At 44.4% G+C, this 27,708-nt stretch overlaps 1 protein-coding gene across 3 annotated transcripts; it reads right to left on the bottom strand.

Annotated features, from left to right (window-relative positions):
• Positions 1-27,708, bottom strand: LOC308512570 (uncharacterized protein). Of its 3 annotated transcripts, none has more exons than XM_081115499.1 (10): positions 27,498-27,708; positions 24,804-25,069; positions 23,599-23,757; positions 15,391-15,530; positions 14,433-14,609; positions 13,172-13,263; positions 8,419-8,492; positions 8,037-8,141; positions 1,467-1,548; positions 330-643 (listed from the first exon to the last, which is right to left on the bottom strand). In XM_081115499.1, exons 6-10 carry the CDS (start codon positions 13,251-13,253, stop codon positions 636-638), a joined length of 351 nt encoding a protein of 116 aa, XP_080971625.1. In that variant the 5' UTR covers positions 13,254-13,263; positions 14,433-14,609; positions 15,391-15,530; positions 23,599-23,757; positions 24,804-25,069; positions 27,498-27,708; the 3' UTR covers positions 330-635. The 3 variants fall into 3 exon arrangements, 2 of the variants coding, with proteins under 2 accessions (XP_080971624.1, XP_080971625.1); XR_013995477.1 differs by lacking the exon at positions 330-643 and adding an exon at positions 10,904-11,028 and having other exon boundaries at positions 1,181-1,548; XM_081115498.1 differs by lacking the exons at positions 14,433-14,609; positions 15,391-15,530 and adding an exon at positions 10,904-11,028 and having other exon boundaries at positions 1-643; positions 27,498-27,703.

Here is a 27,708-nt window from a genome sequence, read left to right as displayed (position 1 = left end):
GTACTCAACAGAGTGGTGCTCAAAATTAAGGTAAAAATAATACCCTGTCTTCATATGCTCTCTCCTTCCATAGATGGCTCCAATTTTCCTGTCAACTTGAATGCAAGATGGAAGAAGTAATGCTGGTGGATGAAATCAACACATCCCTATTTTAAGGGGTGAAATGAAGATGAGAGACGGAGTGTCACTCATTAAGGTTTCATACTTTACTCTATGGTCAAGTAGGGAGTTTGTAATTGTCCATCCAAACCTGTATCATTAGGGTAATAATGTAGGGCTGTCATGAAGGCCTTTTCAGTGTCTGTACCCCATAAAATCTTGCTCTTTTTGGTCCATGATGTGGGCCAGGGAGCCACCAATGCTCATCCTCTCCCACAGTGACTGAGGGCTCCAGGGCTCCCCTGGCTTGTGGATTTAGCTGGCAATGAGCACAGCTCAATCGTGTGGAGGTGGGACAGACGAGTGGAGTCAGGATGGACTTGGAGCAGCCACTCATGGCTGTCCTTGCCTCTGGCCAGAGCTGATTCACATGGTGAGAGAGGCTCAGAAATGCAGAACAGCACAAACTCCTTGCTACTTGGCACCCAGGGCAGCACACTCACCCTCTTGTTCCTTTACCTGTGCAGCCAGCCAACTCAGTCACCTTCAGGGAGAACATCCAGAAAGAATAATAAAACAAAAGTACCTCATGCCAATCCACATAGCACTTCAAAGTACTAAGAGTAAAAAACTCACTGTCCATGCATTTCTACAGAAAGGCTACTTTCTGTCCAGACCCATACTCTTGCTCTTTTTTCTTCTTCTCCAAAGAAGAAAACACATCATTCTGGAGCCACCGAGATGGAGCAGACCAATGGCCAGCTGTCCACCCAATGATGACAACCGTGGTCTCAGAGAGAATACTATCTGCAGACTCCAGAGAGAGCAGCAGTGGGCTGAGTGGGGAGCGAACTGAGAACTTGACCAGTGACCAGCACGGTGGTGAGCTGATTTGTCTTGAAGACAGTGAGTCTTAGCACTGCTCTGTGCGCAGGACGGGAATGACTCAGAGAGGACTGGACCAGGGGCCTGTTGGAGCCAGAGTGGCGGCTGCCCTGGACCCTTCCCCCTTCTCTCCTGGCCAGGCCCTGGACTCCAAAGCATTGTGGCGACTCCTGATTATTTTTCTTCTTTTTCTCTTGCCAGTTTTCCCTGATAACCATCCTGTTATATGAAGCTGCCACACAGCTCATGGGTGGAGAGGAGTGTAAGGTTCTGAGAGAACCAGAGCTTCTAGCAGAAGGACCAGGAAGGTGGCTGAAATCCAGGGAGAGAGGAGCTGTGGGTGAGCTGGACCCGCACAGAGCACACCCTGGAGGCCAGCATAGGCTCTGCGCATGCTGATGCTGAGGTCACCCCCAGAGCTGCTGAGACACAAGTGACTCTGAACTTCATATGCTCCACAGCCTTACACAGGGGCCTCTCACCTCTGACACTCCGTGGTGGGAAGACAGACTGTGGAACCCGTCCAGCAGGGGCAGCACATCCATCACCAGCCTCATGTGAAGTCTGGAAGGAGAAAGGATCTGCATGTGAATAGGCACAGGGCTCAAGTGCAAGGGGCCAGGGAAGTAGAGCCCCAGCCTGCAGACCCACCACACCCTGCACTTTAGTTCCAAGTACAAGCTCTTTTTTGCAATAGTAACAATTGTAGATTTGACTTTGAAGAAAAAATAACCCAAATTACATTAGAGATTTCAATTTTGGTTTGTCACATCTTCAGTACATGTTAGCTGAACTCACTGTGGTAGTCATTTCACAATGTAGGCAAATCAAACCATCCTTTTGTCTGCCTTCAACTTATACAGTGGTGTATATTGATTATTTCTCAATAAAGCTGGGAAAAATAAACAGTGCCTTCATAAACGGGGAAAAAGTGGTTATAGATGCAGTGGAATGAAAACACCATAACTAAGAGAAAACAAATCAGGATACACACATAACAAATAGTATCATCTTGCCCTGGTGGCGTGCTCACTGGTTGAGCCTTGATCTATGAACCAGGAGGTCATACATGGAGTCCCTGTCAGAGTACGTGGGGCTCCATCCTTAGTAGGGGGCATGTAGGATGCAGGTGATGAATGATTCGTTCTCATCATTCATATTACTACTACCTCTCTCTCTCCCTCTCCTTTCCTCTCTGAAGTCAATACAACATATATTAATATAAATGAATTAATAGTATCACCTCAAAAAGGTATCTAGATATATAAATGTACGAAAGACAAAAGGAAATACTTTGAAATGTTGACAGTGGTTAACCTTGGATAGTGGAAAGAAGTGATTTCCTTTACTTTATACTATTCTTTTTAAAATTCTAATGATCCTATATTATTTTGATAATGAAAAAAATCTTCTAAAACACATTTAAGTAACTTTTTTTGGTGTAAAATGCATTTTGCATCCATGTTCAGTGACCATCCACTTATCTTTGAGAAGCTTAAAAAGTGCTTTGCGTTGTGAAATATCCTTTAAAATGCATTCTTGCACTCCAACAGCTCCTGAATGAGAACACTGGGCTTTGGAGATGCTGGGTCTGCTTGGAAAAAATAATGGGCAGGGGTTGGAGGCACGGTAGGGGATGGGGCGGGTCAGCAACCCTGAAGAGAGGCTCCTAGGTAGGATGCCTCAGGGTCCACAGCTCAGGCTGTATTTGAAGAATTCCTCATTGGAAGGCTGATATCTACAGTAAAGTTTCAGATTTGATAAACTTCAGACATGAGCCACAGTAACTTTTTTAAAAACGGTTTTTGCCGTTCTTATTGCAAATCCATATATATAAAAGGCTAATGTGCTAAGGATTCCACCACCTGACCACTCGCTATGAAGAGCACTGACCACCAGGGGCAGACGTTCAATACTGGAGCTGCTGTGACCTGAACTGGCCCTTTACAGAGGCAGGGCACTGCGCACCCAGAGTCCACAAGCAACACTCCGCTTTTCCCAAGTGGGACACAGGCCCGGCCACGAACCCATGGCACAAAGCCCACAGGCCAGCCCAGCACAGAAATGGTGGCTGTGGGCACCAGGTAATGATGTCACATAGTAATGCCAGGCTTCCTCTCCCTAGCGACTAGCCTCCTTGGAGTTTCTTCACCCACTTGCTTTATAGCCAGGTGCAAACATTTTACACTTTAACCAAATGTCTTTGAAGTGTTTTCATGTGCCTCATCTCATTTGATCCTCACTGAAGTCCCGGAATAGGTAGAGAGGAGACTCGGTAGAATCCTGTTTTCATTTCATTAGCCAGAAAATGAAGATTTAGAATGTTTTAAAAATTGACCCAACTGAAAAGAAGCAAGAAATGGTAGAGCCTGAACATGACTTCAGGTTTTCTCACTGCAGGGAATATAGTCAAACGGGGTTATAGTTAAATATTTCTCCCTTTGTTATCTCTGCATGATGCACAATAATAATCTGCTTTCATTTTGGTATTTATGCTGTTTTGCTGTCAATATCCTGAAAAAGAAATTGGGGCACTTCACCAAGCTGGAAAAAGTTTACCTAATCAGAAAGCAGGTCTAAGTAAGCAAATATCTATATATCTATATCTATAACTATATCTATATCTATATCTATATCTATATCTATATCTACATCTATATCTATCTATCTATCTATCTATCTATCTATCTATCTATCTATCTCTCTGGCGCCAGTTGCATGTGTTTCCATCTGTCATTGTTGATCGTGAATTTGGTATACACTTCTATTATTGAGAAAGGGCAAATAGTGATCTTACAATATTTCTTCTAATTAATTTCCTTTCAATGTGCACCAATTCATGCACTGGGACTCTAGTAATTAAATAATACTATCAAGACGCCTAAGAGAAACATATGTATACAGAAAAGATTTTTAAAGAATTCAGATCTCCTAAGTCACAGCTCTATGGTTCTAACCTCAACTGGGTCTACAGAGGCTGACAGGAAAAATAGAATGAGCACTTGCCCTGGGTTCTCATTTGATCTCTGCTATTAATAGCTTGTGGTCTTGGGGATTTCACTTACCCTTTCTGGGTCTCCTAGCTGCATCTATAGGATGAGGGTAAAATTAGACCTCTTAAATAAGGTTTCTACAAACGCTTCAAAAAATAATTGTAGGTTCAGATTTCTACAATGTTCCTAAATATCTCAGCAATAATAAACTTTTCCTTGTTTTAAACTTTGTGGTACAAAACTTCACAAAAATGTAAACACAGTTTTATAATACTACTCATTTTAAAAATATACAACCTCTATAAACCTTATCCTATAACATTTTGGTAGATACTATTAAACATTTCTTAGTAACTGTACTATAACCCAAATTAGTAAATTTAGCATTATCTTTTTAAAACATCAATTGCATATTCTTTGTATTGGTGTGAAAAGGCTCAGAAAATACAGATGTGTTGAGCACCATATGTCACTTTTATTAAAATTCAACAAGTAACTTCCCAGGTATGGAAAACTTCAGCTGAAGCCAATTTTGGGGGTGTAAAAATCAACTCCTGTAAACATCAAATTAAAATGTGGCTGTATTTTCTGCCTTAAAAATTAAAAAAACATAAGAATTGTTATTTAACTCACTCAAATGGTTTGTGAAGCTGAAATACTTCCATGTAGGGTCTGCCCCAACCTGACATTAGTTTAGTGCAAGGACTGAGAGCCACATGTCACCTATTCTCCCCAGTGAGGAAGGGAGCTGTGTGTGAATCATTCCTACCACTAAGCCCCTCGGACAGCCAGCTGCTAGGCAGCAAGGAAACCAGCCTCAGCTCACAGGTGGGAGAAGTGCTGCCATCTCTCTCAGAATACTTCCAAATTCATCCTGAGAAGGACAGGCCCTACCAGCCAAGACCCAGTCAGGCCACTGCTGGGCTCTAAGTAAAGACTGACAATTGTCTCTACCTCTTATTTCTTCTGAGACCAAACCAACCAACCTCCCACCCACCCACCCAACCACCCACCCAACCAACCAACCACAATTTAATCATAATCCTTGCACTGAAGCCACTGCTAAATAAACACCAAGTTGTATATGGGCTCACGTGGTGACTACCCTCCTAGACACATATTCCTAGGCCTGGAATAAGCTCTGCCCATGCCCATTCCCTTCCCTCAGCTCGATTCTCCAACCTCCCCTGCTCACACCCCCCCACACATACACCCTATTTGACCAGGTAGTTAACTTTCTGGGGACTACAGATCCGTCTTGTCCCCTGGCTTGAGACACAAGCCCCAGAGAAGCAGGACCCCTCACTGCCTGGCTTAATAGACAGGGGGCCCTGCTGGGGTCTGGCGGGAACTCTGTCCCCAGCTGCCTCCTGTCAGCTCAGCAGCCAACACTCCTCCAGGTCCAGGGAGCACATGCAACCTGCCCCACAATGACAGGGGACCAGCCCCGCACAGGGAAGGAGCCCACACGGGGGCTACTGGTCTCTCACTGGGGCTCTTGGTCCCAGGTGGCGACTTGATCGAGCCTCTCCACTCTCCTGGTTTCTCCCAGGAACCAGGGGCTGGCCAAGTCCCACCCTTTGGGAAAGTGACTCCTTGGCTGCCCCCACAGAGCAAGGCCCAGGGGAACCCCAATCCTCCAAGCGTTTTAAATACCTGACAAGCCCAAGTTCACCCTTGGAATGAGCCCTTCCCGACCACAACAGCCACTACCCCATGGGACACTCCAAGTCCCAGCACCTGGGACAGCCATGGGAAAACTATGGCCCGCGGGCTGGATTTGGCCCTTTCGAAATAATAAAACTAAAAAAAAAAAAAAAAAAGACCGCACCCTATTATTTAATGATGTTTACTTTGAATTTACATTAGTTCACACAAACACTCTATCCATGCTTATCTTACAGCCTGCCAACAACCCATTGTGGCCCTCAAGTCAAAAAGTTTACCCATGCCTCTTCTAGAGACAACTTCCTTTCCAGCTCACTTGAGTGGAGAAGGTCAGGAGACCAGGATGTCTCTCTGTTGCTTCCCGTTCTTCCGACACTCTGCGAAGAAGAAAGTCCAGGGCAAGAGATGTTTCTGTTGCTGGGGAAACAGGCGCAAGCGCCACCACTGATACCCCTCGCCCTCTGGCACGAGGCACACACAGGTAACCAAGGGCAGGCCCTTTCAGCTCACACTTGTGCGCCAACTGGGGGTCATACCTGGGGAGCCCACACCTCTTACCCCTCATCCCAGGTGTGTGTGTGTGTGTGTGTTTGTGTGTGTGTGTGTGTGTGTCCGGGATGGTGAGGTGAAGAAAGCGGGGGATGAGGGATGCTCAACCTGGGCTAAGGAGCAGGTTGGTAAGTGTCAGAAGCCTGGAGGGTGTTGGAGGGTGTGTCATGTTCACTGCCCAGGTCATGGCTCACAGGAAGGGAAGCCGAGTGCTGGGGTCAGAGCTCTGCTACCCACTTATTAAATCGCAGGGGTGCTCAAGGGGTCATCAACTTCACTCCCTGCCTGGAGGTCTTTGCAGATGCCCTTCTCTGCCTGATCTGGGGAGCAGAATGGGTGGTGGGCATCTTCCCCACTGGTAATGCCCGGGCCCCTCATGCCTCCTGGCCCGGTAGCGGGCTCTGTCTTTGCAGAGCTCCAACAAGGGCACGTCGAGGAGCTGGCTGACAGGTTCACTTATGCCCTCAACGGGTACAAAGGACAAGTGCGTCAGGACAGGAAAACCATCCAGTGCCAAACTGAGGTGAGAGCTGGCCCACACCTAGGACTCTGAGGTGACTGGGGTGGGACCAGAAGTCAGACTCAAATCTGGGGCCTCAAGTTCTCACAGGCCCACTCCCAAAGTGATCTGCACCTTCAATCCTCCTGACCAGCTCCCTGGTAGGGGAGAAAAGCAGTCTTTCTTCCTGTGCTTCTTGGGATCAGAGAGAAAGCATCTGTTGCTCTCTTTGCCTCATGCTCCTTTCAACTGATGAAATCCCTGCCCAAAGTATCCTGTGGACCAGCCCCAGCCCGACTGTCCTTGCAGACCTTCTCCAAGCTATACACATCATCCCACTTGATAGTGCTGTGTATTGAAAAAAAAGGGGAGGGGGAAGCGGGGGTGGGGGTTAGGGGTGTAGGAAGGGATAAAGGCCTTGAATACTTTTCTCTGCAACCTATCACCTCACAGAGGACGACAAACCATTGCAGTGCGGCCAGCTCAGGAGCTGTGGCCTGACCCAACTCCATATCATCCCAACAAGGACAGAGTTTTCCTCAGTCATTCAGGCTTTCACTGTGGCTACACCTTGACACAAATCAATTGTTGCAAGCTCAGCAGGGCTGCCAGAAACATCCTCACTGTCCTCATAGGCTAGGTCTGCCATGACACAGGACCACAGATTGGGTGGAAGGTTCCTGATGCCTCCTGGCTCAGTACCCACTCTGTCTTTGCAGAGCTCCAAGGAGGACATCATTGAGGTGCTGGCCCATGGACCCGACTACACCACCTACGGGGTCAGGGTGCAGGTGCATCAGGCTGACGACACAGACCAGTGCCTGTCTGAGGTGAGAGCTGGCCTCGAGGGTCTCTACACCCAAAACCCCAACACAACCTGGCAGTGCCCAGAACCCACACTCCAATCTGGGGACTCCACAGATACCCTCCCAGGACTCTCCCTAGTGTCCCACTGCCCCAAGACAAAGAAATGAGGACCCCCCGCCCCCGTCCAGCTACATGGGACGGTAAAGACAAGCTCCTCACATATTTGTAGCAATATCAGAGAGAGAAATGTCGTGTGAACTGTGTCCTGTCCCTCATCTTGCCATGGCCACGGTACCAGCTTTCCCAGGGGGAATCACCCCCACGTCTCCACGCTGGCCTTCTGCAGAGCCCAACGGTTCCTGGACGAGCTTCTATCTCGGTGAGCATACACTCGTGACTCTGCCCACTGCTAGCTGTGAGGCATGAAAATGTCACCACATCTTCCCGAGTCTCAGGATGCTCCTCTGAAAAGTGGGTTGCTGGGGGGGGGGGAACCTCATAGCACTGCTGTGGGGACAAGCCATGGCAGGTCTCACCTTCTCCCTGGCTCTGCAGACAGGGTAGCTGGATGTGCGGCAGTTGTTGTTGGCAATTCTTTCACTCTGTCCCACGGAAAGAACTCTGACACACCCATCAGCGGCCTGTGGCATCAGAGGTTGGAAAAGCACATGCAAAGCAACCTGTTAAGCAGTGTGAGATTTCACCTAGCCGGTCCTGGTCCTTGGTGTAACCACACTGGGGATTTCTGGGGAGAGCAGGGGCCCAGGCCCACTCAGATGTATGGCATGCTCCTGGTTGGAGTTTCTTTACTCGACAATGTGCACGCACTTTTGGAGACACTTAGCCTGACTCAAGGAATGAAGCAGACACAATCCCTGGGCCTCAGTTCTGGGCATTGGGTCCAGCAGTCACGCTCACCATCATTTGCAGCTCGTGTCCACCATCCACCAGGGCTGATGCCATCAGAGTGATTTTTCCATCTGGATGCACACCTGTTTAGAATGACCGGGCTGACACATCACAGGACCAAGTCATAAAGTGAGTGGTCTCCGGGTCCAGAAGGAGGGCCCTCAGAGTCAGCATCGTGGGGACTGTGGTGGGTGGGGGATGGAGAGTGCCTGGCAGAACCCTAATCTTATACATCATCTGATTCCCAAGAAAGGCCTGGGCTCTGGAGTCTTCTATTCCAGGAGGATAGGAGTCAAAGACGACAGTGGGTGGGGTCCCGGGCCTTGTAGACCCAGAGGGGACGCTGTGCTGATTGGTCCCTCACAGTCCCCTCCCCCCCACAGACCCACCCCGCTCTGCCTGCCCCTCTCCATATCCATCTCCCCTGACCACAGTGGCCAGGCTCAGAACAGGCCTGTGGTGAGCAGGGTGCTCACAAGCCTGTCTCAGTCCTCAGTCCAGATGCCCAGGGCCTGGAGGGTGGGGGTGGGCAGTGCACTGGACCTTTAGGTGAGCTGCCAGTGGGAAGAAGAGTCTCACACAGACTCCGTGTTAAACCTGCTGGATCCCACAACTGCTACAACCATGACAGCCACACAAGGGCCGGGGTTACCATGGTGCTCTCCCATGGGTGGTCATGGGAGACCTGCACAGAAGCTCATATCTAAACAAGTGTACCATGGGAGGGCAGACTGGAAGGAAAGAGCAGGACTCAGAATCTGCTGCCCACCTGCCTCTCCCCAGGGCCTTTGCTGCGATGGTGGGGACCTGGCTGGACCACGTCCAGGGTTTGGGGCAGCCCCTTCCTTCCGCCTGCTTCAAGGTAGAGCAGGCCTTGGTGCCCGTCAATTCCCCTGCCCAAACCTGGTGGGCCACACCCAAAATCTATGGTTGGCGCTGCAGCACCTTGAGCCCACCGAGGCAACTCAACAAGGTGAGGCGGAATGATCATCTGGGCAGATCATCGGGGGAGGGCAGGCTCATGGGCTGGAGTTCCCTTAAAGGCGGTGGCATCTTTCCTGTCTGCACTAAGTCACAGGAAAGCCAGGAGTGTGAGTCAATGTGTCTCTTTCTCCTGCTCCAGGTCCACGCCCAGAGCTCCAGAGCTCTCCGGAGGCAGAGGAAGGGCCTGCTCAGGGGCCAGAGCCTGGTCCAACGAGAGGCCCTGCCCTGGCCAGGCCTGGCTCGAGGCAGTACCTGAAGCCATTATGGAGCCAGCTACTGGCTGCGCTGGAAGCCTTCCCTCGTGCTGTCAGAAGAGTTCTAGGCGATTATCTTAAATAATTCAGAGGAATACATCCCAACTGTACATTTATAATAGTAAATAAGGATAATTTCTAAAAGTACCTACCTATTTATGTAGACTATTTCCCATTAAGTTAAATACTCCTTTTGAATAAATAAGGTTGTTTATTAAAAACACGTGTAGACCATGTCTTCTCACGTACATATACATAATTCCATACACACACACACACACACACACGTACACACACACACGTACACATATATGCTGACATGGAAGGTGCTCACTGTATAATACAGTTTTAAAATAAGTTTTGAAACATTTAATTTCCTCTGATAACTACGTATACACTGATAAAATGGGGAAATAAAATCTGGAAATATATACACCAGAATGTTCACACTGGTGAACTGTCAGCAGTGAAACTACCAGAAGTGACAGTTTCTTCTCATTTTGCTTCATGTATAGGTTCTGGTTGACACAAGGATCATACCTCCAATATATAGACATAGACAGTAGAGAGAGAAAGGGAGAGGCAGAGAACACAGATGAGAGGTGCACCAGCCGCCTCGTGCCCACCCCGACATGGAACTGACCGCAAAACCCTGCCACATGCCCTCCCTGGGAACTGATCCGGAAACCTTTCAGTGCAAGGGGAGATGCCCATCCAATGAGCCCCATCAGCCGGGGCTAGACTCAGTATATATTTTTAAAAAATACACTTTGATTGATTTCAGGGAGGGAGAAAGGGCGAGACAGGAACGTAAACCATGAGAGAGAAGCATGGATCGGTTTCCTCCTTCACGACCCCTATCGGTGATCCAGGCTGCAACCGGGCCTGTGCCCTGACCCGGAATCAAACCAACTGTGCACTCCTGCCTGCTTCACAGGCGGACGCTCGACCACCGTGCAGCACTGGCCAGACTCAATCATATCTTTCTAAACTTTCCCAAGTGCCAATTTGTATCTTGAAATGGTCTCAGGAAAGGAAAAATTACTTAATGGGGGGCATTCTACTTCCCTCGCTGTTTAGATGCATTTGCTATTTGGCCAGAAACAACCAGTAGACTAGCTCTCAACCATACTTAAAATCACTAGGGATAGCAAGAGCATTGCTTTGGTTGCAACAGGAGTAACTCAAAACAACTCCCTCCACTAAACACTTCCTGAATCATTTCCCTTCCTCCCTGAGCCCAGAATTTAACTCACCAGTCAAACTCAGCTTAGGGAGAGGAAATGGTTCCACTGGAACAGGACGGTATGGAAACAAGGTACACAGCCCTGGTTCTACCCGAGGGGCCATAGTTCACTGACACCACCACCACGGGAACAATCTATAATTAAAATGAAAACCACCATGTCAGAAAATTCTAAGCAGAAAAGGACAAAGGAATGCCACTGGTGAGTATTTCAAAAGGAGGCACGCTGTGCAAGAGGGATCCATTCAGTGCTGTGGCCCACTCATCCAAAGCTCATCGTTCTCATGTGAGCAGTACTCTTGCTCTGAGGGGAGACACATTTCCTTTCTTTCATTTCATATTTGCTTTCAAGGAAAACCAGCTAGCTGGTCAATACACCAAGCCAACACTCCTCAGGTATCCAACAGGAGAAACCTAAATGTCTCAGTGAATTTTAAGTTTTACTAAATTTGAATTAAAAAAAGTTTCATTTTAAATTGATATGTGGCTGCCCGACTGGCGTGGCTCAGTGCTTGATCGTGGACCCCGGAACCAAGAGATCCCCGTTTCATTCCCAGTCAGGGCCCATACTGGGGTTGCGCGCTAGGGGCTATGAGACGGATGATGCTCTCTCATCATTGATGTTTCTCTCTCCCCTTCCCCAGCCTCCTCACCGCCCCCACCTCCACCCCCCTGCTCTCTCTGTTCCCCTTCCCTTCCTCTCTCTGAGATCAATGAAAACATATATGTTTAACCAGTTCTATGTGGATAATATGGACCCTATGAGACAGTGTACTTCAAAACACTAGGCAACTGTTGTGAAACAGTCATCGCTGAATCTCGGGACACCTGTCCTCCACAAGTCCACACAGAAGAAATGTACGGGGCCCTCAGTGATCACAGTAGAAACAGGAAGCTCTCCATCTGACACGTCCCCACTGCCCTTCCCCTCACCACCTCCTCCTGGGCTGAGGCACCTCCTTCGGGAGCACTTTGACACTAAACTGCCCCATGTCCCTTGCAATTTGGCCCGTTCTGCCCAAGGGTTCACGCAAGAGTCTCATAGTTGATTTCTGAGACACTAAGTTCCTCCCTGATATAAAGCACAACAGCGAGGAGAGGATTTTTTTCCTCTCGTTGATGCTGGGAGCTTACCCTGACATCACTGAGCAGCTGAATTCAATATTGGATCCACCTACCTGTGGACTTGTTCTTTTGTGAGAAAGACAAGTCCCTACTGTTAGCTGCATCACTATTCTGCTGCTTATAATTCTCAGCTTCCACACTGAATGAGATCCTTAAAACTCCTGAGGGTGGACAAGGTTGTAGCATTTCATGGTATTGCAAACCAACAACAACACCAAACACGAAAACAAAAACAAAAAACAATGGGAGCAGAGAGCAAGACAGGGGAAAGATGGGAGATGCCGGAAAGTACACCAGCCTTCCACCGACTCCAGAGGGAGACGTCGGGATACAGGGCATGGCACAGCTCTAAGCTGGGCTGGCAGAGTGTGATGCCAATGAGGATCTCAAAGTGTGACCACAGAAAAGGGGTGAGGGAGAGACAAGACTGCAATAGGAGCTAAGGTCGGATCATGGTCGGCCTGGACAGACACGCTAAGTATTTGGGACTCATTTCTAAAGGCCATAGGAGACCACTGGCAGTTTTCAGAAGAGACATGATCATATTGACATTTTCAAAAGATCCTTCGGTCTGCCCGTAGAGAATGCTTAGGGACCTGGCGATACTAGAGGTTGACAGGTCACAGAGCACACATGGGATCAGGAGGCCCCGAAGTCAATGGGGCTTAGTACTCTTGCTGCTAACCTTGATGGCTTCACACTAGAATCGTTGTATCAGGAATGTCAAGGTGGAAATCTATCCCACTCAAGGCACTTGACAGCTTATGTCTAGAAGTTACAATAAAGTAGCACGATATGCCGTATCTTTTCTCAGATCAAAACACTCTCAGAACAAAGTGGAGAACATACCAAAACCAAGACTTGCTAAAGTGGTAAGGAAAAGGGTGTGGACTCAGCTTCCAGACAGAACAACAGGTCAGTGGCACAGACAGAGACACGCACACACACACAGAATGCGAGAGAGAGGCTGAGAGGAAGGAAGGGACCTCAAGAACGAGAGTACAAGACAAGTGACAGGACCTGACACCCCATCAGCTGGCCTGTACTTGATGTTGTTTAGAAGCGAGTTTATAACATAGAGTCCAAACATAATCGAAATACAAGCAAATGTCACCATACTGTTCACAAAACCTTTAATGACACAGTTGCTTACCTTGATCAAGTGTGCATACTTCTTCAGTTGTTCTGAAAAGCATTGTGTAATCTTTGCAGTAATGATCTAAGTAAAACTCCATTTTTAAGTCCCTACAACAACAAGAACATATAAAATACAAATAACTAGGAAGGTATTCCAATATTTACCCCCAACAGTTAGCAATCATCAATAGAACTTTCCCATTTAAAAACACTTATGAGAAAAAAGATAATCAAATCCAGAGCCCCTTTATTCTATTTCTGGACTTTCCTGTGCCCAGTATTGTAAGTGCAACCTCAACTACTTTTGCTAGACAGATGTTGTGCAGGTGAAACTACTGTAAAAACACTGTGATCTCGGTTCTCTTCCATTACCTATTGGCTGTTGATCTTGAACAAACCATCTCTAGAGCCTCAATATTTTCTTCCAGAAAATGGGGAAATACCAGTTAATTCACTGTGAAGTTTTAAAACTAAATAAAATATGTAAAAAATACCAGAGCCCATGATTAGGGTTGGAAATCATTTCATTATAAAACAGTTTTCACGATAGTAATGATTTGTCCTAAGAGAAATAAAAAAAAAATTAAAAGTGCCATGTCTCAGAATACAACTTCTTTATCTCAAGGAAGATCACAAAAATTAGAAAACGTTCTGTAATATTAACTCAGATGTTGGTATTTTTATTCCATTCAATTTTATTTATTATCAACGGTCACAATACCCAAGTGTGTGACCTTTAGAATTCAGTGTTAAACAGAGTGCTGGCCAGGCTGTGAGAGTGCAGTGTTAGCACCATTTAAACGTAGATCCACCAGGAACCTGACAGACACCGAAGGCAACAGCACAAGTGCAGCAGAGAGCCCACAGCGAACCAAGCGTCAGGGTCTTGGAAACACACTGACAGGTTTTCTCATCACTAATGGGGGTCATGGTTCCCTGGCCTGGTTGACAATTTATGTAGCTAAACTGCAGTTCTCTGAACTGTAAGCACTACTAGAATGTAGGTATTGTTACAGCATAGCAGGTATTGTTATAGACCTTCCACCACAGTGCAGGCAGTCAGCCTGTCAACATGAAATGCTCTTCGGGTCACCCCCAGTGTTTACCATGTTTCCTGACTTCCTACTGATCTTAGGACAAAGATGACTCACAAGCCCTTACATAGCCAGTATCTTCAAACAATTCTAGGTTTTGCAAACAATGCTCTGGGTTCTTAAGGCCAACGTCTGAGTCACCTGAGCACTCCTGGAAGTTTTCACTCTACACACAGTATTTACCTTGCCAACTGAACAAGGGGCGTCAACAAGTGAATGAATTCCTTCTCCCATCAGAGTATTCCATTTAGGCTCCTCAGAGACCCAGTGAAGTAGGAAAAAGATTGCAGGTATGTGAGAGAAGTGTAGAAGAATCCAGACTAAGATTCTGTGACAAGTCTTCATCCTTCATCTGAGAAACTTTCCAAAAGATTCAGACATAAAGATCTGTTCAAAAGGTGAGACTCAACCTTCTGGTGGTGGTCTGAATTCAGTAAATAATCCCAATCCCGAGAAGAAGAAACAGATATTGATTTTTTAAATCATGCCTCCTTGTAATTAGGGGGGTGGGAGTGATCAAGGAGGGGTCGATGAGGGGAGAAGGAGACATATGTAATACTTTAAACCAGTGTTAAACTCAACCTTCCTAATGCCGCGACCCTTTAATATAGTTCCTCATGTTATGTTGACCCCCACTTTCACTGTTACAAATTAAATATAATTAAAGCATAGTGATTAATCCCAAAAACAATATGTAATTATATATGTGTTTTCCCATGGTATTAGGCGACCCCTGTGAAAGGGTCATTCGACCCCTAAAGGGCTCACGACCCACAGGTTGAGAACCGCTGCTTTAAACAATAAAAAAATTCAATTAAAGCAATTCAAGTTCCATTTTCATATTCAGTTGATCTAAGAATATGAAAAAAAAATCACAATGCTGGCCCAGCAGGTGTGGCTCAGTGGTTGAGCATCAATCCATGAACCAAGAGGTCATGGTTCAATTCCTGACCAGGGCACATGCCCAGGTTTCTGGTTTTATTCCCAGGAGGGAGTGTGCAGGAGGCAGCCAACTGATGATTCTCTCTCATCAAGGATATTTCTATCTCTCTCCCTCTCCCTTCCTGTCCCTGAAATCAATTAAAACATTTTAAAAATTAAGTAATCACAATGCTGGAAAATGAAAGGAATATCAAAACACCTAAATGACTTTAGTGATCTTCTAAATCCTCTGTTGTCATTTCCAGTCTCCAAAGCACTTTCTCCACGAGATTTGAGGCTCTTTGTTGTCATTTCCACAGTCTCCACAGCACCTTCTACGGAAAGAGATGTGGACTCTTCCTTTAATGAATAATATAAAAATGCTTAGACAAAACCACCATTATTCATTTGGTTTTGAACAACAAAAAAAGAGGTATACATTTGGAATCAAAAAGTTCAATAAAATTCCAAAAAGAAACTTATTGTAGGCTTTTTCAGACTTACCCTGTGATATGATAAATGCCTAAAATTAAAACAAAATGCTTATCTAAGAATTGCATCTAAATAATAGCCTATTAACAAATCATATCTAAATAAGAATTGTGGTGAGCTAGAAGGGGACAATAAAAAAGGGGGGACATATATAATACTTTCAAAAGGAAAGATTTTAAAAATAAATAAATAAATAATAATGACATATAGCTATATACTACCTTCTCACCAGCTCAACACATGCACCATGGGAACTAAAAAAGGTAAAATAAAATTAAACAAATGAATGATAAATATTATAAGATAAAGTATGTGTGTAAATAAATTTTAAGAAAAGAGTAGACAAAAATTTTAAAATCAACTAGCTAGAAGCCTTGCCACAAAAGTGACCTCAAACCGTGGCTCAACCTGTATTGACCTTATGTCCTTTATAAAACTAAAGATTACCAGAAGAGCTATTCATAACCTACAGGTTTCTTAATGATCTTATCATTCTTAGACAGTCAGAAAAATATCTTTAGAAAAACTAAACTTTCCCTTTCATCTTGCAAAACATAAACTAGGAAATGCCATTCAACTTTCACTAGCATGCCTAACAATCACTTACTTGAAATTATTTAATGGTATTTTATGGGTTTTTTAATTGTGGTTAAATATACATAATGTAAAATTTACCATTTTAACCATTTCGTGGTGTACAAATTCAGTACCATTAAATACATTCATTCATAAAGTTGTGTAACCTCAATGCTATCCATTTCCAGAACTTTTCCATTATCCCAAACAGAAACTGCCAATTCAACAACTCCCCCTTTCTCCCTCCCTCAGCTTCTATTATATTTTCTGTCCTTATGAATTTACCTATTCAAAGCAAAGTACCCCATGAAGGTGGAATTATACAGTATTTATGTTATGTTGGGTATAACATCCTCAAGGTTCATCCATGTGGTAGCACATCTCAGAATTTCCTTCATTTTAAAGGCTAAATATTTCATTGTAGGCATATACCACATATTGTATATCCAGTCATCTCTCCATACACACTGGGGTTGTTTCCAATTTCAACTATTGTGAATAATGCTGCTATGAACACTGGTGTTCGACTGAGTCCCCACTTTCAAATCTTTTCCTTTTATTTCAACATTTTTTTTTATTAAGGAATTACATATGTCATTATCCCCCCATTGCCCCGACCCTACTCCCATTCATGACCTCACTCCCCTGGGTCTGTGTCCATTGGTTATGCTTATATGCATGTATACAAGTCCTTTGGTTGACCTCGATCCCTTACTCCCACCCTCCCCTACCTTCCCTCTGAGGTTTGAGCATCTGATCGATGCTTTTGTCTTTTGTGTATATATAATCAAAAGGGGGATTGTTGGATCATATGGTGATTCTAGGTTTAACTCCCCCCCCCTAATTTATCTTGAAATTTATTGTTGAAATTATTATAGATGTCCCTTTCTATCCCCCATTCATCCCCTCCACCCTGCCTAGGTTTAATATTTTGAGAAACAGCAAATGGTTTCCCACAGTGGCATTTTTTACTTTTCCACCAGTAATCACAGGGTTCCAGTTTCAACATCCTCACTTATTTTTTTCATTGTTTAATAAATCAGTCATCTCAGTAGGTATGACATGGTATCGCACTGTGGTTTTGATTTGCATTTGCCTAATGATTAAACATGCTGAGCACTGTTTCATGTGCTCATTGGCCATTTACATATCTTTAGAGAAATGTCCGTTCAAGCCCTCTGTCCAGTTTTAAATTGAATTGTCTGATCTGTGGTTGTTGAATTTAGGAAACACCGGCATTAGAGCTGCACTCCCACCTGAAATGTCCCAAATCTACGCTGTACCTATTATTGACTCAGCTTCCTTTTATGAAATCCCATCCTCCCAGTCTCTAAAAGCAGATAGTATTTTATTTTATTTTTATTTTTTAAATCTATATTGTTGAAAGTATTACATAGGTCCTCCTTTCCCCGCATTAATCTCTTCCGGGCCACTCCCATCCCCACCCCACCCCAACAGTATTTTCATACTCTCCCTTACTCCTGATGTCTCAGGACTTACACATTCCCTCAGCTCTGTCTCTCATTTCTGTCTTCTCTCTTCAGAGCCAATCTTTTTCCCCTGAACTATCATAGAACAGTATCCTTGACAACAGTCTCTCTACTCTCCAGCCAATCCTACACATCCTACACATTGCCACCAAAGTCCTATCTTCTCAAAATACAGAACTGAAGATGTACTTTCCATTTTAACATCCTTGACAGGCTCCTTCTGTGTACAGTTTAAATTTCAAGTTCCCAGGTACAAACAAGGCCCTTCAGTTTGGATCCACTCAGCACCTGCAAGCATCTCTCCACACCCAAACCTTGTGTACATCCATTCTGAACTTAAAAACATCATGTTTTTCCATAAATAGTTTGGCTGATTCGCTCTGCCTAGAATGCCCTTCTTTTACCAACTTCCAGTTCAATCAGCAACTTCTTTGAGAAATCCTTCCTTCAGAGCCAGTCCCCTGACTCTCACCACACTGTGGACACACAGGTATTATGTGGCATTTTAATTCATCTGCATACAGCATTTTAGTTATCTGTTTATTTGTTTAACTAAATCTGAGTCACATACACCTGGTATTGATTCCTAACCAAAATATAAAATATCTTCCCGCATATAGTAAGAAGACTAAAGAACAATATGTTTTCCAGACCAAAAGGACTGAAATTAAAAATCTTATCGTTCTATTTACAAGCAGTCTTAAGATAACGGAGACAAAAGAGACAATTCATCTAACTGCACATCCATGGAATCTAGTAAACATGCAATCATCCTTTGGAGAATTTAAGATGGAAACATAGAAGCAAAGAATGAGTTTGAGCCCGGCCAGCATGGCTCTGTGGTTAAGCATCGACCAATGAACCAGGAGGTCACAGTTTGATTCCAGGTCAGGGCATATGTTTGAGTTGCAGCCTCGATCCCCGGGAGGCAGCCAATCAATGATTCTCTCTCATCATTGATGTTTCTATCTCTCTCTCCCTCTCCCTTCCTCTCTGGAAAATAAAAATACATATTAAAAAAAAACCCTTGTTGGATATCATCATGCCACTTTCACAACTACACTAACCATATGGTTACGGGGGGGCAGGGGGGGCGGAAATATCATCAAAATGGTCACTGGGGCCCTTGCTGGTTTGGCTCAGTGGATAGAGCATTAGCCTGTAGACTGAAGGGTCCCAGGTTCGATTCCAGTCAAGGGCACATGCCCAGGTTCCGGGATCAATCCCCAGTAGGGGGCGTGCAGGAGGCAGCCGATCAATGATTCTCTCTCATCATTGATGTTTCTATCTTTCTATCTCTCTCCCTTCCTCTCTGAAATCAATAAAAATATATTTTTAAAAAAATGGTCACTGGCTTCAACACTCCTGGACAGAAATGCTTTTACACATGCCCTCAAGTTTAGGAATAATTCAGTTTATCGTTCCCAGTATATTGTTAGAAGGGTACAATGTTCATCAGGAAACAGTTAATGGGGGAAAACACAAAAAAGCAATGTCCAGGTACCAAGATTGCAGTGCTTACCACTAAGGAATTTAACATTAGTCAAAAAGTCTTGAAATCTCTTGTCAATAGCCCAATAATTAATTCAACTGCTATAGATATATTCTCCCCCACCCGAAAACTTTTTATTCTAAAAATATTCAGTAAGAAAAGTTGAAATAATACAGTGAACACCTGTTTCATCTAAATCTAACAGTTGTTAAGGCCTAGCCGGTTTGGGCCAGTGGATAGAGCATCGGCCTGCGGACTGGTCCTGGGTTTGATTCCAGTCCAGGTCACATACCCAGGTTGCGGGCTCAGTCCCCAGTAGTGGGCATGCAGGAGGCAGCCGATCAATGATTCTCTTCTTACCATTGATGTTACTGATGTTTCTCTCTCTCTCTCTCCCTCTCCCTTCCTCCCTAAAATCAATAAAAAATGTTTTAAAAATAAACAAATAAATCTAACAGTGGTTACCAATATGCCATATCTGCTTATGTGCATGTGAGGGATTTGACTGGGGGATGATGACTACCTGAAAATCCCCCACATCATGACTTCATCATGCATTTCCCCAAAATAAATATTCTCTCCTATACACCACAAAACCATCATCTTGCCTAAGAAAAAATTTTTCTAACATCACCTAATATTTAGTCCATTTGCAACTTTTTCAAATTTTCCCCAAAATGTTTTTTTAAGACAATTTTCTAGAACCAGGACTCAATCAAAGTTCATTCAAAATGGTGCAAAATATATTGCATTTGGTGATGTCCTTTAGTCTCTTTTAACCTACAATAGGCCCCACCTTTTTCCCCCTCCATGCCTCTTTTTTTTTTTTTTTGCTTTCTACTACTGTTCTTTTTTTTATTAATTAAACCTTTATTGTTCAGATTATTACTTTTGTTCCTCTTTTTTCCCAACATAACTCCCCTCTACCCTGTTCCCACCCCACCCACTTCCCTCACTCCCCATCCACTGTCCTCATCCAGAGGTGTGCGATTTTTGTCCAGTCTCTTCCCACATCCCCCTCACCCCTTTGCCCCCCAAGAATAGCCAGTCCACTCCCTTTCTATGCCCCTGATTCTATTATAATCACCAGTTCATTCTGGTCATCAGATTAGTCACTTGATTTTCAGATTCACTTGTTGATAGATGTGTATTTGGTGTTCAAAATTTGTATCTTTACCTTTTTCTTCTTCTTCCTCTTCTTAAAGGATACCTTTCAGCATTTCATATAATACTGGTTTGGTGGTGATGAACTCCTTTAGCTTTTCCTTATCTGTGAAGCTCTTTATCTGACCTTCAATTCTGAATGATAGCTTTGCTGGATAAAGTAATCTTGGTTGTAGGTTCTTGGCATTCATCACTTTGAATATTTCTTGCCACTCCCTTCTGGCCTGCAAAGTTTCTGTTGAGAAATCAGCTGACAGTCGTATGGGCACTCCCTTGTAGGTAACTGACTGTCTTTCTCTTGCCGCTTTTAAGATTCTCTCTTTGTATTTTATTCTTGGCATTTTAATTGTGATGTGTCTTGGTGTGGTCCTCTTTGGATTCCTTTTGTTTGGGCTTCTCTGCGCTTCCTGGACTTGTAAGTCTATTTCTTTCACCAGGTAGAGGAAGTTTTCTGTCATTATTTCTTCAAATAGGTTTTCAATATCTTGTTCTCTCTCTTCTTCTGGCACCCCTATAATTCGGATGTTGGTACGCTTGAAGGTGTCCCAGAGGCTCCTTACACTATCTTCGTATTTTTGGATTCTTTTTTCATTTTGCTTTTCTGGTTGGATTTTTTTGCTTCTTCATATTTCAAATCGTGGACTTGATTCTTGCAATCAAGGCTAGAGAGTCTGCTGTTGGGAGTCTGTATAATATTCTTTATTTCAGTCAGTGTATGCTTAATTTCTAGTTGGTCCTTTATCACAACCTCGAGGGTCTCATTAGATTTCTTATAGATCTCATTAAGTTTATCGGCAGTTTCTAGAAAATTCTTGAAAAACCTTAAAAGTGTGGTTTTGAACTCTATATCCAGTAGTTTGCTTTCCTCCATTTCTGTCATTTGTGTCCTTCTTCTTTGTCTCCGCATTTTTATGCTTCCCTGTGTTGATAAAGTGGTTTTCTGTGCTGAGTGTCCACTAGGGCCCAGTGGTTCAGCCTCCCCAATTACCTGAGGAGGAGACTCCTGGTGCACCCCCTTGTGGTCTTTGTGCACACTCTTGTTGTAGTTAAGCCTTGATTGTTGCAGTTATCACTGGGAGGAATTGACCTCCAGGCCAATTGGCTGTGAGTATCAGCTGTGTCTGCAGTGGGAGAACTTCTGTGCTGGACACACTCCTCTGGGGCAAGACTTGCTTCAATGGGGCTTTGGTGCTCACTGAGTCTGCCCCCTGAGTGTGTCCTTTATAGTTCCACGGAGCTGCAAACTGGATGGTTCCACTCTTACCTCTGGGTTTCCTGGCTCCTGGATCTCTAGGGAGGTGCTAATCTAGCCTTTGCCTGATGCTATACAGCAAAATCTTCCCTGCAGGGCTTAGGCGGGGCGGGTCCCACGGGATCAACAGGGTGGGGCTAGCAGTTATGGCTGCTCTCAGTCCAGCCCTCAGAGGCTCTGCTTCTCAATGTCCTGGTAATCGCTGCAAGCACCTCGGAGAGAAAGCTGCCCTCGAGTTCTGACCTATGCCAGACAGTCCCGCTTCTCCCGTATGAGTCTGGGTCCCTAGAGACTTGCCTGGAACCGGAGCTCAGAGCCTGAGACTACCTCCTGATTGAAAACGACAACCATGCCCTCAGCCGCCAGCCCGCTCCGCATGCACCTCCGCACCATAGTATTTTACTGCCATACTGCGTCTCCTCTGAGTCTCGGTATGCTTTTCTCTTTCCTTCTCCCTTCTAGTTGTACAATTTCCACTCAGCCAACCTTCCTGTGGTTCTGGATGGTGTCCATTCCGTCTTTTAGTTGTATTTTTGAAGTGGTTGTTCGAGGCAGTAAACTCCAGTGTTTACCTATGCTGCCATCTTGGTTTCTCTCCATGACTAACTCTTTAAGGAGACCAGAATGTAGACTATCCCATATTCTGGATTTGTCTAATTGTATCTCATAGTGGTTTTTTCTTTAAGTCTTTATTATAGAAAATTTCAAATATATACAAAGGAAACAGAGTAACATAATAAATCTCCAACAGCCAGCTTCAATAATTCTCAATTTCTGGTGGTTCTTGTTTCATCTATACCTCCACCCATTCCTCATCTCATTTTACAAACTGATCCTCTAGGCCCCATACTTCCTATAACTGGAAGTTAGGTCTACATATTCATATCAAATATTTGGGGGAAGAAAACTGAGTAGATGACATCATGTCTCCATGCCACATTACAGCTGTAGGTATAAAGGAGTCCTCTGTCCCCTATCAGTGATGGTAACCCACCAGGTTGTGGAGGTGGAGAACAACATGCAGCTTCAAAGTAGAGATGCATTTATTTCTTCACTTTGGGTGACACCTTGGTGCCATGCTAACACCTTTCACGCAATGGCATTACTATCCCATTTACAATCCTTGTCTGAATCAGAGGTTACACTGGAGTAAGAGGTTACACAGAATAGCGATTTTCAAATTCTACCAGTCCTTCTATATTTATTAGCTGGAATTCTACTTTAAATAAGGGTTTTCCTTTATTAACTGGAGATGAACTGCAAGGCTTCCTAAAAAGGCAGAGCAAATGCTTAATTCTGTCCCTTTAATTACTAATTTTTATTTGTTTCTATTCTTTTTTTTATAATCAGTTAGAAATACATGTAGTTTACATATAAATAAATATACATATAAATTTATATATAAATTTATGAAATATAAATACATATATAAATATATTTTCATTGACTTCAGAAAGGAAGAGGTAGATAGAAACATCAATGATGAGAAACTTTCATTAGCTGCCTCCTGCATGCCCCCTACTGGGGATCAAGCCAGCAACCCAAGCATGTGCAATGACAGCAAATTAGATTTTTTTTTCCTTTCCCGTACTCTCTATTTTCACTATGAACTTGATTTTTATTTATTCAACACTTTGCAACCAAATATAATCATGTGCTAATATATTCTTATACCCTTAAATTTAAGTCATGAATTTTCTCGGCAATAACTAATTAAATTACTCAAGTGTTTAAACATTACCATGAAATTGACAAAGAACAGTGCAAAAAAATGATGATATAGAAAATAACTGAAATGTTTATTTCCCTACCATTATCTTCACTACATGTTAAAACATATATCTAGCTACTGAGATCATTATATATTGTTTTTATTATTTCTGTTAAAATTAGGATAAAAGCATTGTTTAAAAAAAAAAACACTAAATAATCAATCAAATACTAAAATTCAAATCAACTCACCTGTTGAACAGGACTATCAACGGTAAAGGCCTTGTAAAGAGCCAATGCCTGGCTTTTACTCCCTTTGCTCCAGATCACCATATTTCCAGCCACATAGAGTTCCTCGTCATAATCCATTTCTCCAATTTCATTTCTGCCTCTCCTTAACTGCCAGCTTTCCTAAAAAATTTACATATGTAAGACATGTTTAAGCAGTTTTTATTTCTTTTGCAACATTATGGAGCAAGATTTATTAATTAAAATTGAACCGCAATTCAGATACAAGTCTCCTGCTCTGTCTGTGGAGTAAGGCTCAGTCCAAGCCCAACTCTTAGGTTTGGTGCCACCGATTAACAGAGGAGGGGGTGTGGGTGTATGTATCATACTGTATCTTACAGGATTTCAAAAATGGGAATTTACCTCAAGAATTCTCTATATTAAGTATTTTATTATTACGTTACCATTTTATGCTGCCAAAAACATAAATAAACAAAAATTAGACCTTACCTATATATCCAAAAATTAAACCAACATTCTTGGGAGACTAAAGACATATGAAGCATATGGGGGGTGAAGCAGAGGGGGCAGTGAAGTGCACATGGGACACTGGGGGAGCTTACCAACCATGCAGACTTCCCTGCTTCACAACTGCATATACATTCACTTTCCTGCCCTTGTGCCAACCATCAGAATGAACAGGGCAGAGAAAGGTTTGGATTCCTAACTACAGACTTCCGCTCCTGGAAATTTTGGTATCCCAAAAGGGATACAGAAATGGAATTAAGATGAGAATGACTGACTGTTTAACATGCACTTACTTCTCATTCCCCTATTTAAAAACTAGTACTGTATCTACTTATGTGGCATTTCCTTTCTCCTCTAGAAATATGTAAGTTTTGGGCAGCAGGGACCATTGCTAACTCGACTATCTAACCATCAAATAACATGAAATCTGGTCCCACGTACTAAATGAAGAAAAAGAGATTTAAATGGACCATAATCATAGTGACTCTCATTATAAATCCCTGAGTTATATGTCTAAACAGCCATGACACTGTAATACAATTAAGGTCATTATTTTTAGCTTTCATGAAAATTACCAAATCTTAACCAATACCCTAGAAGTAGCATCATACTCATTTCTCAGTTGCATCTGGGTAGCCTTAAATTACAAGTAGATCGAATCTCTCTACATTTCAAAAGCAAACTGAGAAACTTGGTAAAACCTTCTGTTTTTCGTGGATTGTAACCTCCTGCAGGGATCCCACCAAGCCAGCAGCACCATCAGACGACCACAACTCAGAGGCTGGCTGCAGTTGCCGAAGCTGAAGGTTCAAAGCATTAGGGTGCTGTCTGCAGTGGTCTCGACGGAAAGGAACAAATTCCTGCAAATCCCCAGCTGCAATCATTGTTGCCCTTTCTTCAGAGAAGTTCAACATGGCTTTCAGATATCAATATTATTTCTGTATGAATTCAAACACATTCTGGCCAGCTGCTGGGATCAAAACGAGAAGAAAATTATCAGAAGTTTACAGAAGAGCCATGAATCCTTAGATGAGTGTCATACAATCCTATCACATTGTAGGTGTACAAGTAATCATAACATCAAAGAGCATTCCAGATCTGATTCTTTCAGGGAATTAGTTACCATTTCATAGTTACCTCACACTATCAGTACATAATTAACATTACAGCTACATGTTAGCTGCTGACAAAATCAACTGTAGGAAATCACTGGGCTGAGAGATAAGCACTGATGTCTGACAATATTGATCCTACATTTCCTACTACTACTCACTAATTTCTCCACATTTCACATTTAAGGATTTAGACAAGTTTTACTTTATAGTAAATGGCTCTCAACATTTAAGGGCATTTCTGTTCAAATGCTGGAACAACATTTAAAAAGCACACCTGACAGATGACTGGCATATTGAAATGAAACAAACAAAAACAACATATCATTTCTAATGCATCAAAAGTTGAACCACTTGGTGCTTTAAGAAACTAGTAAATGTCATCATTAATTTTGAGGCTCAATCCACCTAAACATATAATTGCAAGCAATTCCAATTTCTGGTGCTAACCCAAAAGACCAAGGCATGAATAAAATTACTGGCAATGGAACAGTCGTGCTTGTTTGCAAACTTAACAGTTCAGCTTATTACTACAAAGAAGTGGATGAGCTGTGGGTGGTAAGAGCCCTCACCCCTTACTTCCAGAACATTTCTATGAACAGTAACTAACAGCCAGTCAAATTCGGCCACTGTAGAAGGTGGATGACAGTTCTGCCTCAGACAACTCTTATATGTAAAACGGTTTTGTGGCATAGCGGTTAAGCTGCAATCCTCAAATACAGGAATCAAAACAAACATTCATGTCAGCACTAGACAACCTTTAAAAACAGTGTTTGAAATGGCTTTCACATCACAAACAGTTTAATTTGACTTCGTTTCTCCTCTGAGATCTTTTTGGCACCAGCAGCTTTCTTGGCTGAAATATCTAAGCCTGTGGTTCCCATGCAGCTCCTCTAGGGTTGCAGTTATGTTTTCTGTGAATTAAGTGTTATTCCTGAGAGAACGGTTATGTCACATTCATGACACTTTTTCCTCCTTCTGATAAGTCAGTTTTGAGAACAGTTTAACTTGGGCCATGACTGAGATAGTGCCTGTGGGAGCCTCATCAGGGTACGCCAGATGTTCAAGGCCAATCTGAGCAGGAGAATCCTAACTGGGATGTTCAAGGCCAATCTAAGCAAGGACACAGAGATTGTACTGTACACACTGGGCAGGAGTACCTTACTATAACCCAAATACTGATGTCACTGTTGGGCAGGAAGCCTTTGTGTCTAAGTTAGTACAAACGTGTTCCTAACCAGCCGGTGGGTGGCTGCTTGGTATGGCTCCTGTTTGCTACTGTATTAGCAAGGGCTGCTTGGCGCAGCCACTGTGTGAAGCTACTTTGAAGAACTGTTTTGTCTGATGGCTCCTTGTTAGCAATGGCTACATGGCCTGCAAAAGAGACTCTCCTGCCCTAACCGGTTTGGCTCAGTGGATAGAGAACAGCCTGCGGACTGAAGGGTCCCAGTCCAGGGCATGTACCTTGGTTGCAGGCACATCCCCAGTAGGGAGTGTACAGGAGGCACCTGATCTATGTTTCTCTCTCATGATGTTTCTAACTATCCCTCTCCCTTCCTCTACGTAAAAAAAAATGAAAATATTTTTTTAAAAAGACTCTCCTATATGCCTCTGTCTCTCATGTCCTCTTTGTCTACTGCCCGGCATTCACGTGGGTACAGCCCCTGGCAGAGGACTGTGCACCCCACAGTGCCTTATAAAACTTACACCAAACACCACAAAATCCAGCCGGCCTTCCTATGTTCTAGTCAACAGGTTATCCAACATATTAACTCTGAGAGGAAGCCACAGAATCGGTAATTAAAGGATCGCCTGCACAGAACAATGACCACTTTGTGCTGATTAGTATATTTAGATCTTTGCAGCCCCAACTGTGTGTGCGGTTCCCCGGGCCCTATAACAGCTCCGCATGGAACTGATGCGCTCCCAGGGAGACTGCGGCCTGGCTTCCTGGGAACAGGGACCTGCCAAGAGCACCCGAGGCGGCTGGGGGGGAGGGGGGGACCCGAAGGCACAGGAGGCACCGGAGCCGGGTCTGGGCAGAAGGGCCGCGTCCGGGGCCTCAGGGTCAGCGAGACCCGCGGGCTGAGCCGGGGCCTCAGCAGCACCAGCCGCCTGGCGGCCCGCTCTGAGCTTCGGCCGCGGGGACACCGCGCTCAGCTGGGAAGGAGGCCTGGGAGGCGCGGGGAGGGGCGGCGCGGAGCCCAGGCCACGCCGCCCGGGGCGGTCGGGTGCGGGGTCAGGGACACACGGCGACCAGCAGTGCCGCCGGCCGGGACTCGCCTGAGTCACTCGGGACGTGCGAGGCGCGGGAGCCCGGCTGCGCCCCCGGGGCCACAGCAGAGTCGGTCACGGGGACTCCGCCGCCGCTGAGCGTTTCCTCCCCCTCCGCCCCCCGCTCCCGGGAACCGGCGAGCAGCAGCCCAGGACCGCGGGCGTCAGCTCCCGCTCTAAAAGCAAACGACGGACTCCGCTGAATTTCCCGTCCTGCTTC

Source organism: Myotis nattereri (genome assembly GCF_964212035.1).
Source record: "Myotis nattereri genome assembly, contig: HAP1_SCAFFOLD_164, whole genome shotgun sequence".
Lineage (NCBI taxonomy): Eukaryota > Metazoa > Chordata > Mammalia > Chiroptera > Vespertilionidae > Myotis > Myotis nattereri.
The sequence above is the reverse complement of the archived record's forward strand: the minus strand, read 5'-3'. Positions and strand labels throughout refer to the sequence as shown.

Bases quoted from the DNA above. Each gene is read 5' to 3' on its own strand.
- LOC308512570 (XM_081115498.1), bottom strand. From the start codon at position 10,997: ATGGCCCCTCGGGTAGAACCAGGGCTGTGTACCTTGTTTCCATACCGT. The intron at 8,493-10,903 runs GTGAGTTAAATT...CATTCTAAACAG, and splicing joins CCCTAAGCTGAGTTTGACTG to GTGTGCATCCAGATGGAAAA. The intron at 8,142-8,418 runs GTGAGCGTGACT...CTGATGCCACAG, and splicing joins GACACGAGCTGCAAATGATG to GCCGCTGATGGGTGTGTCAG.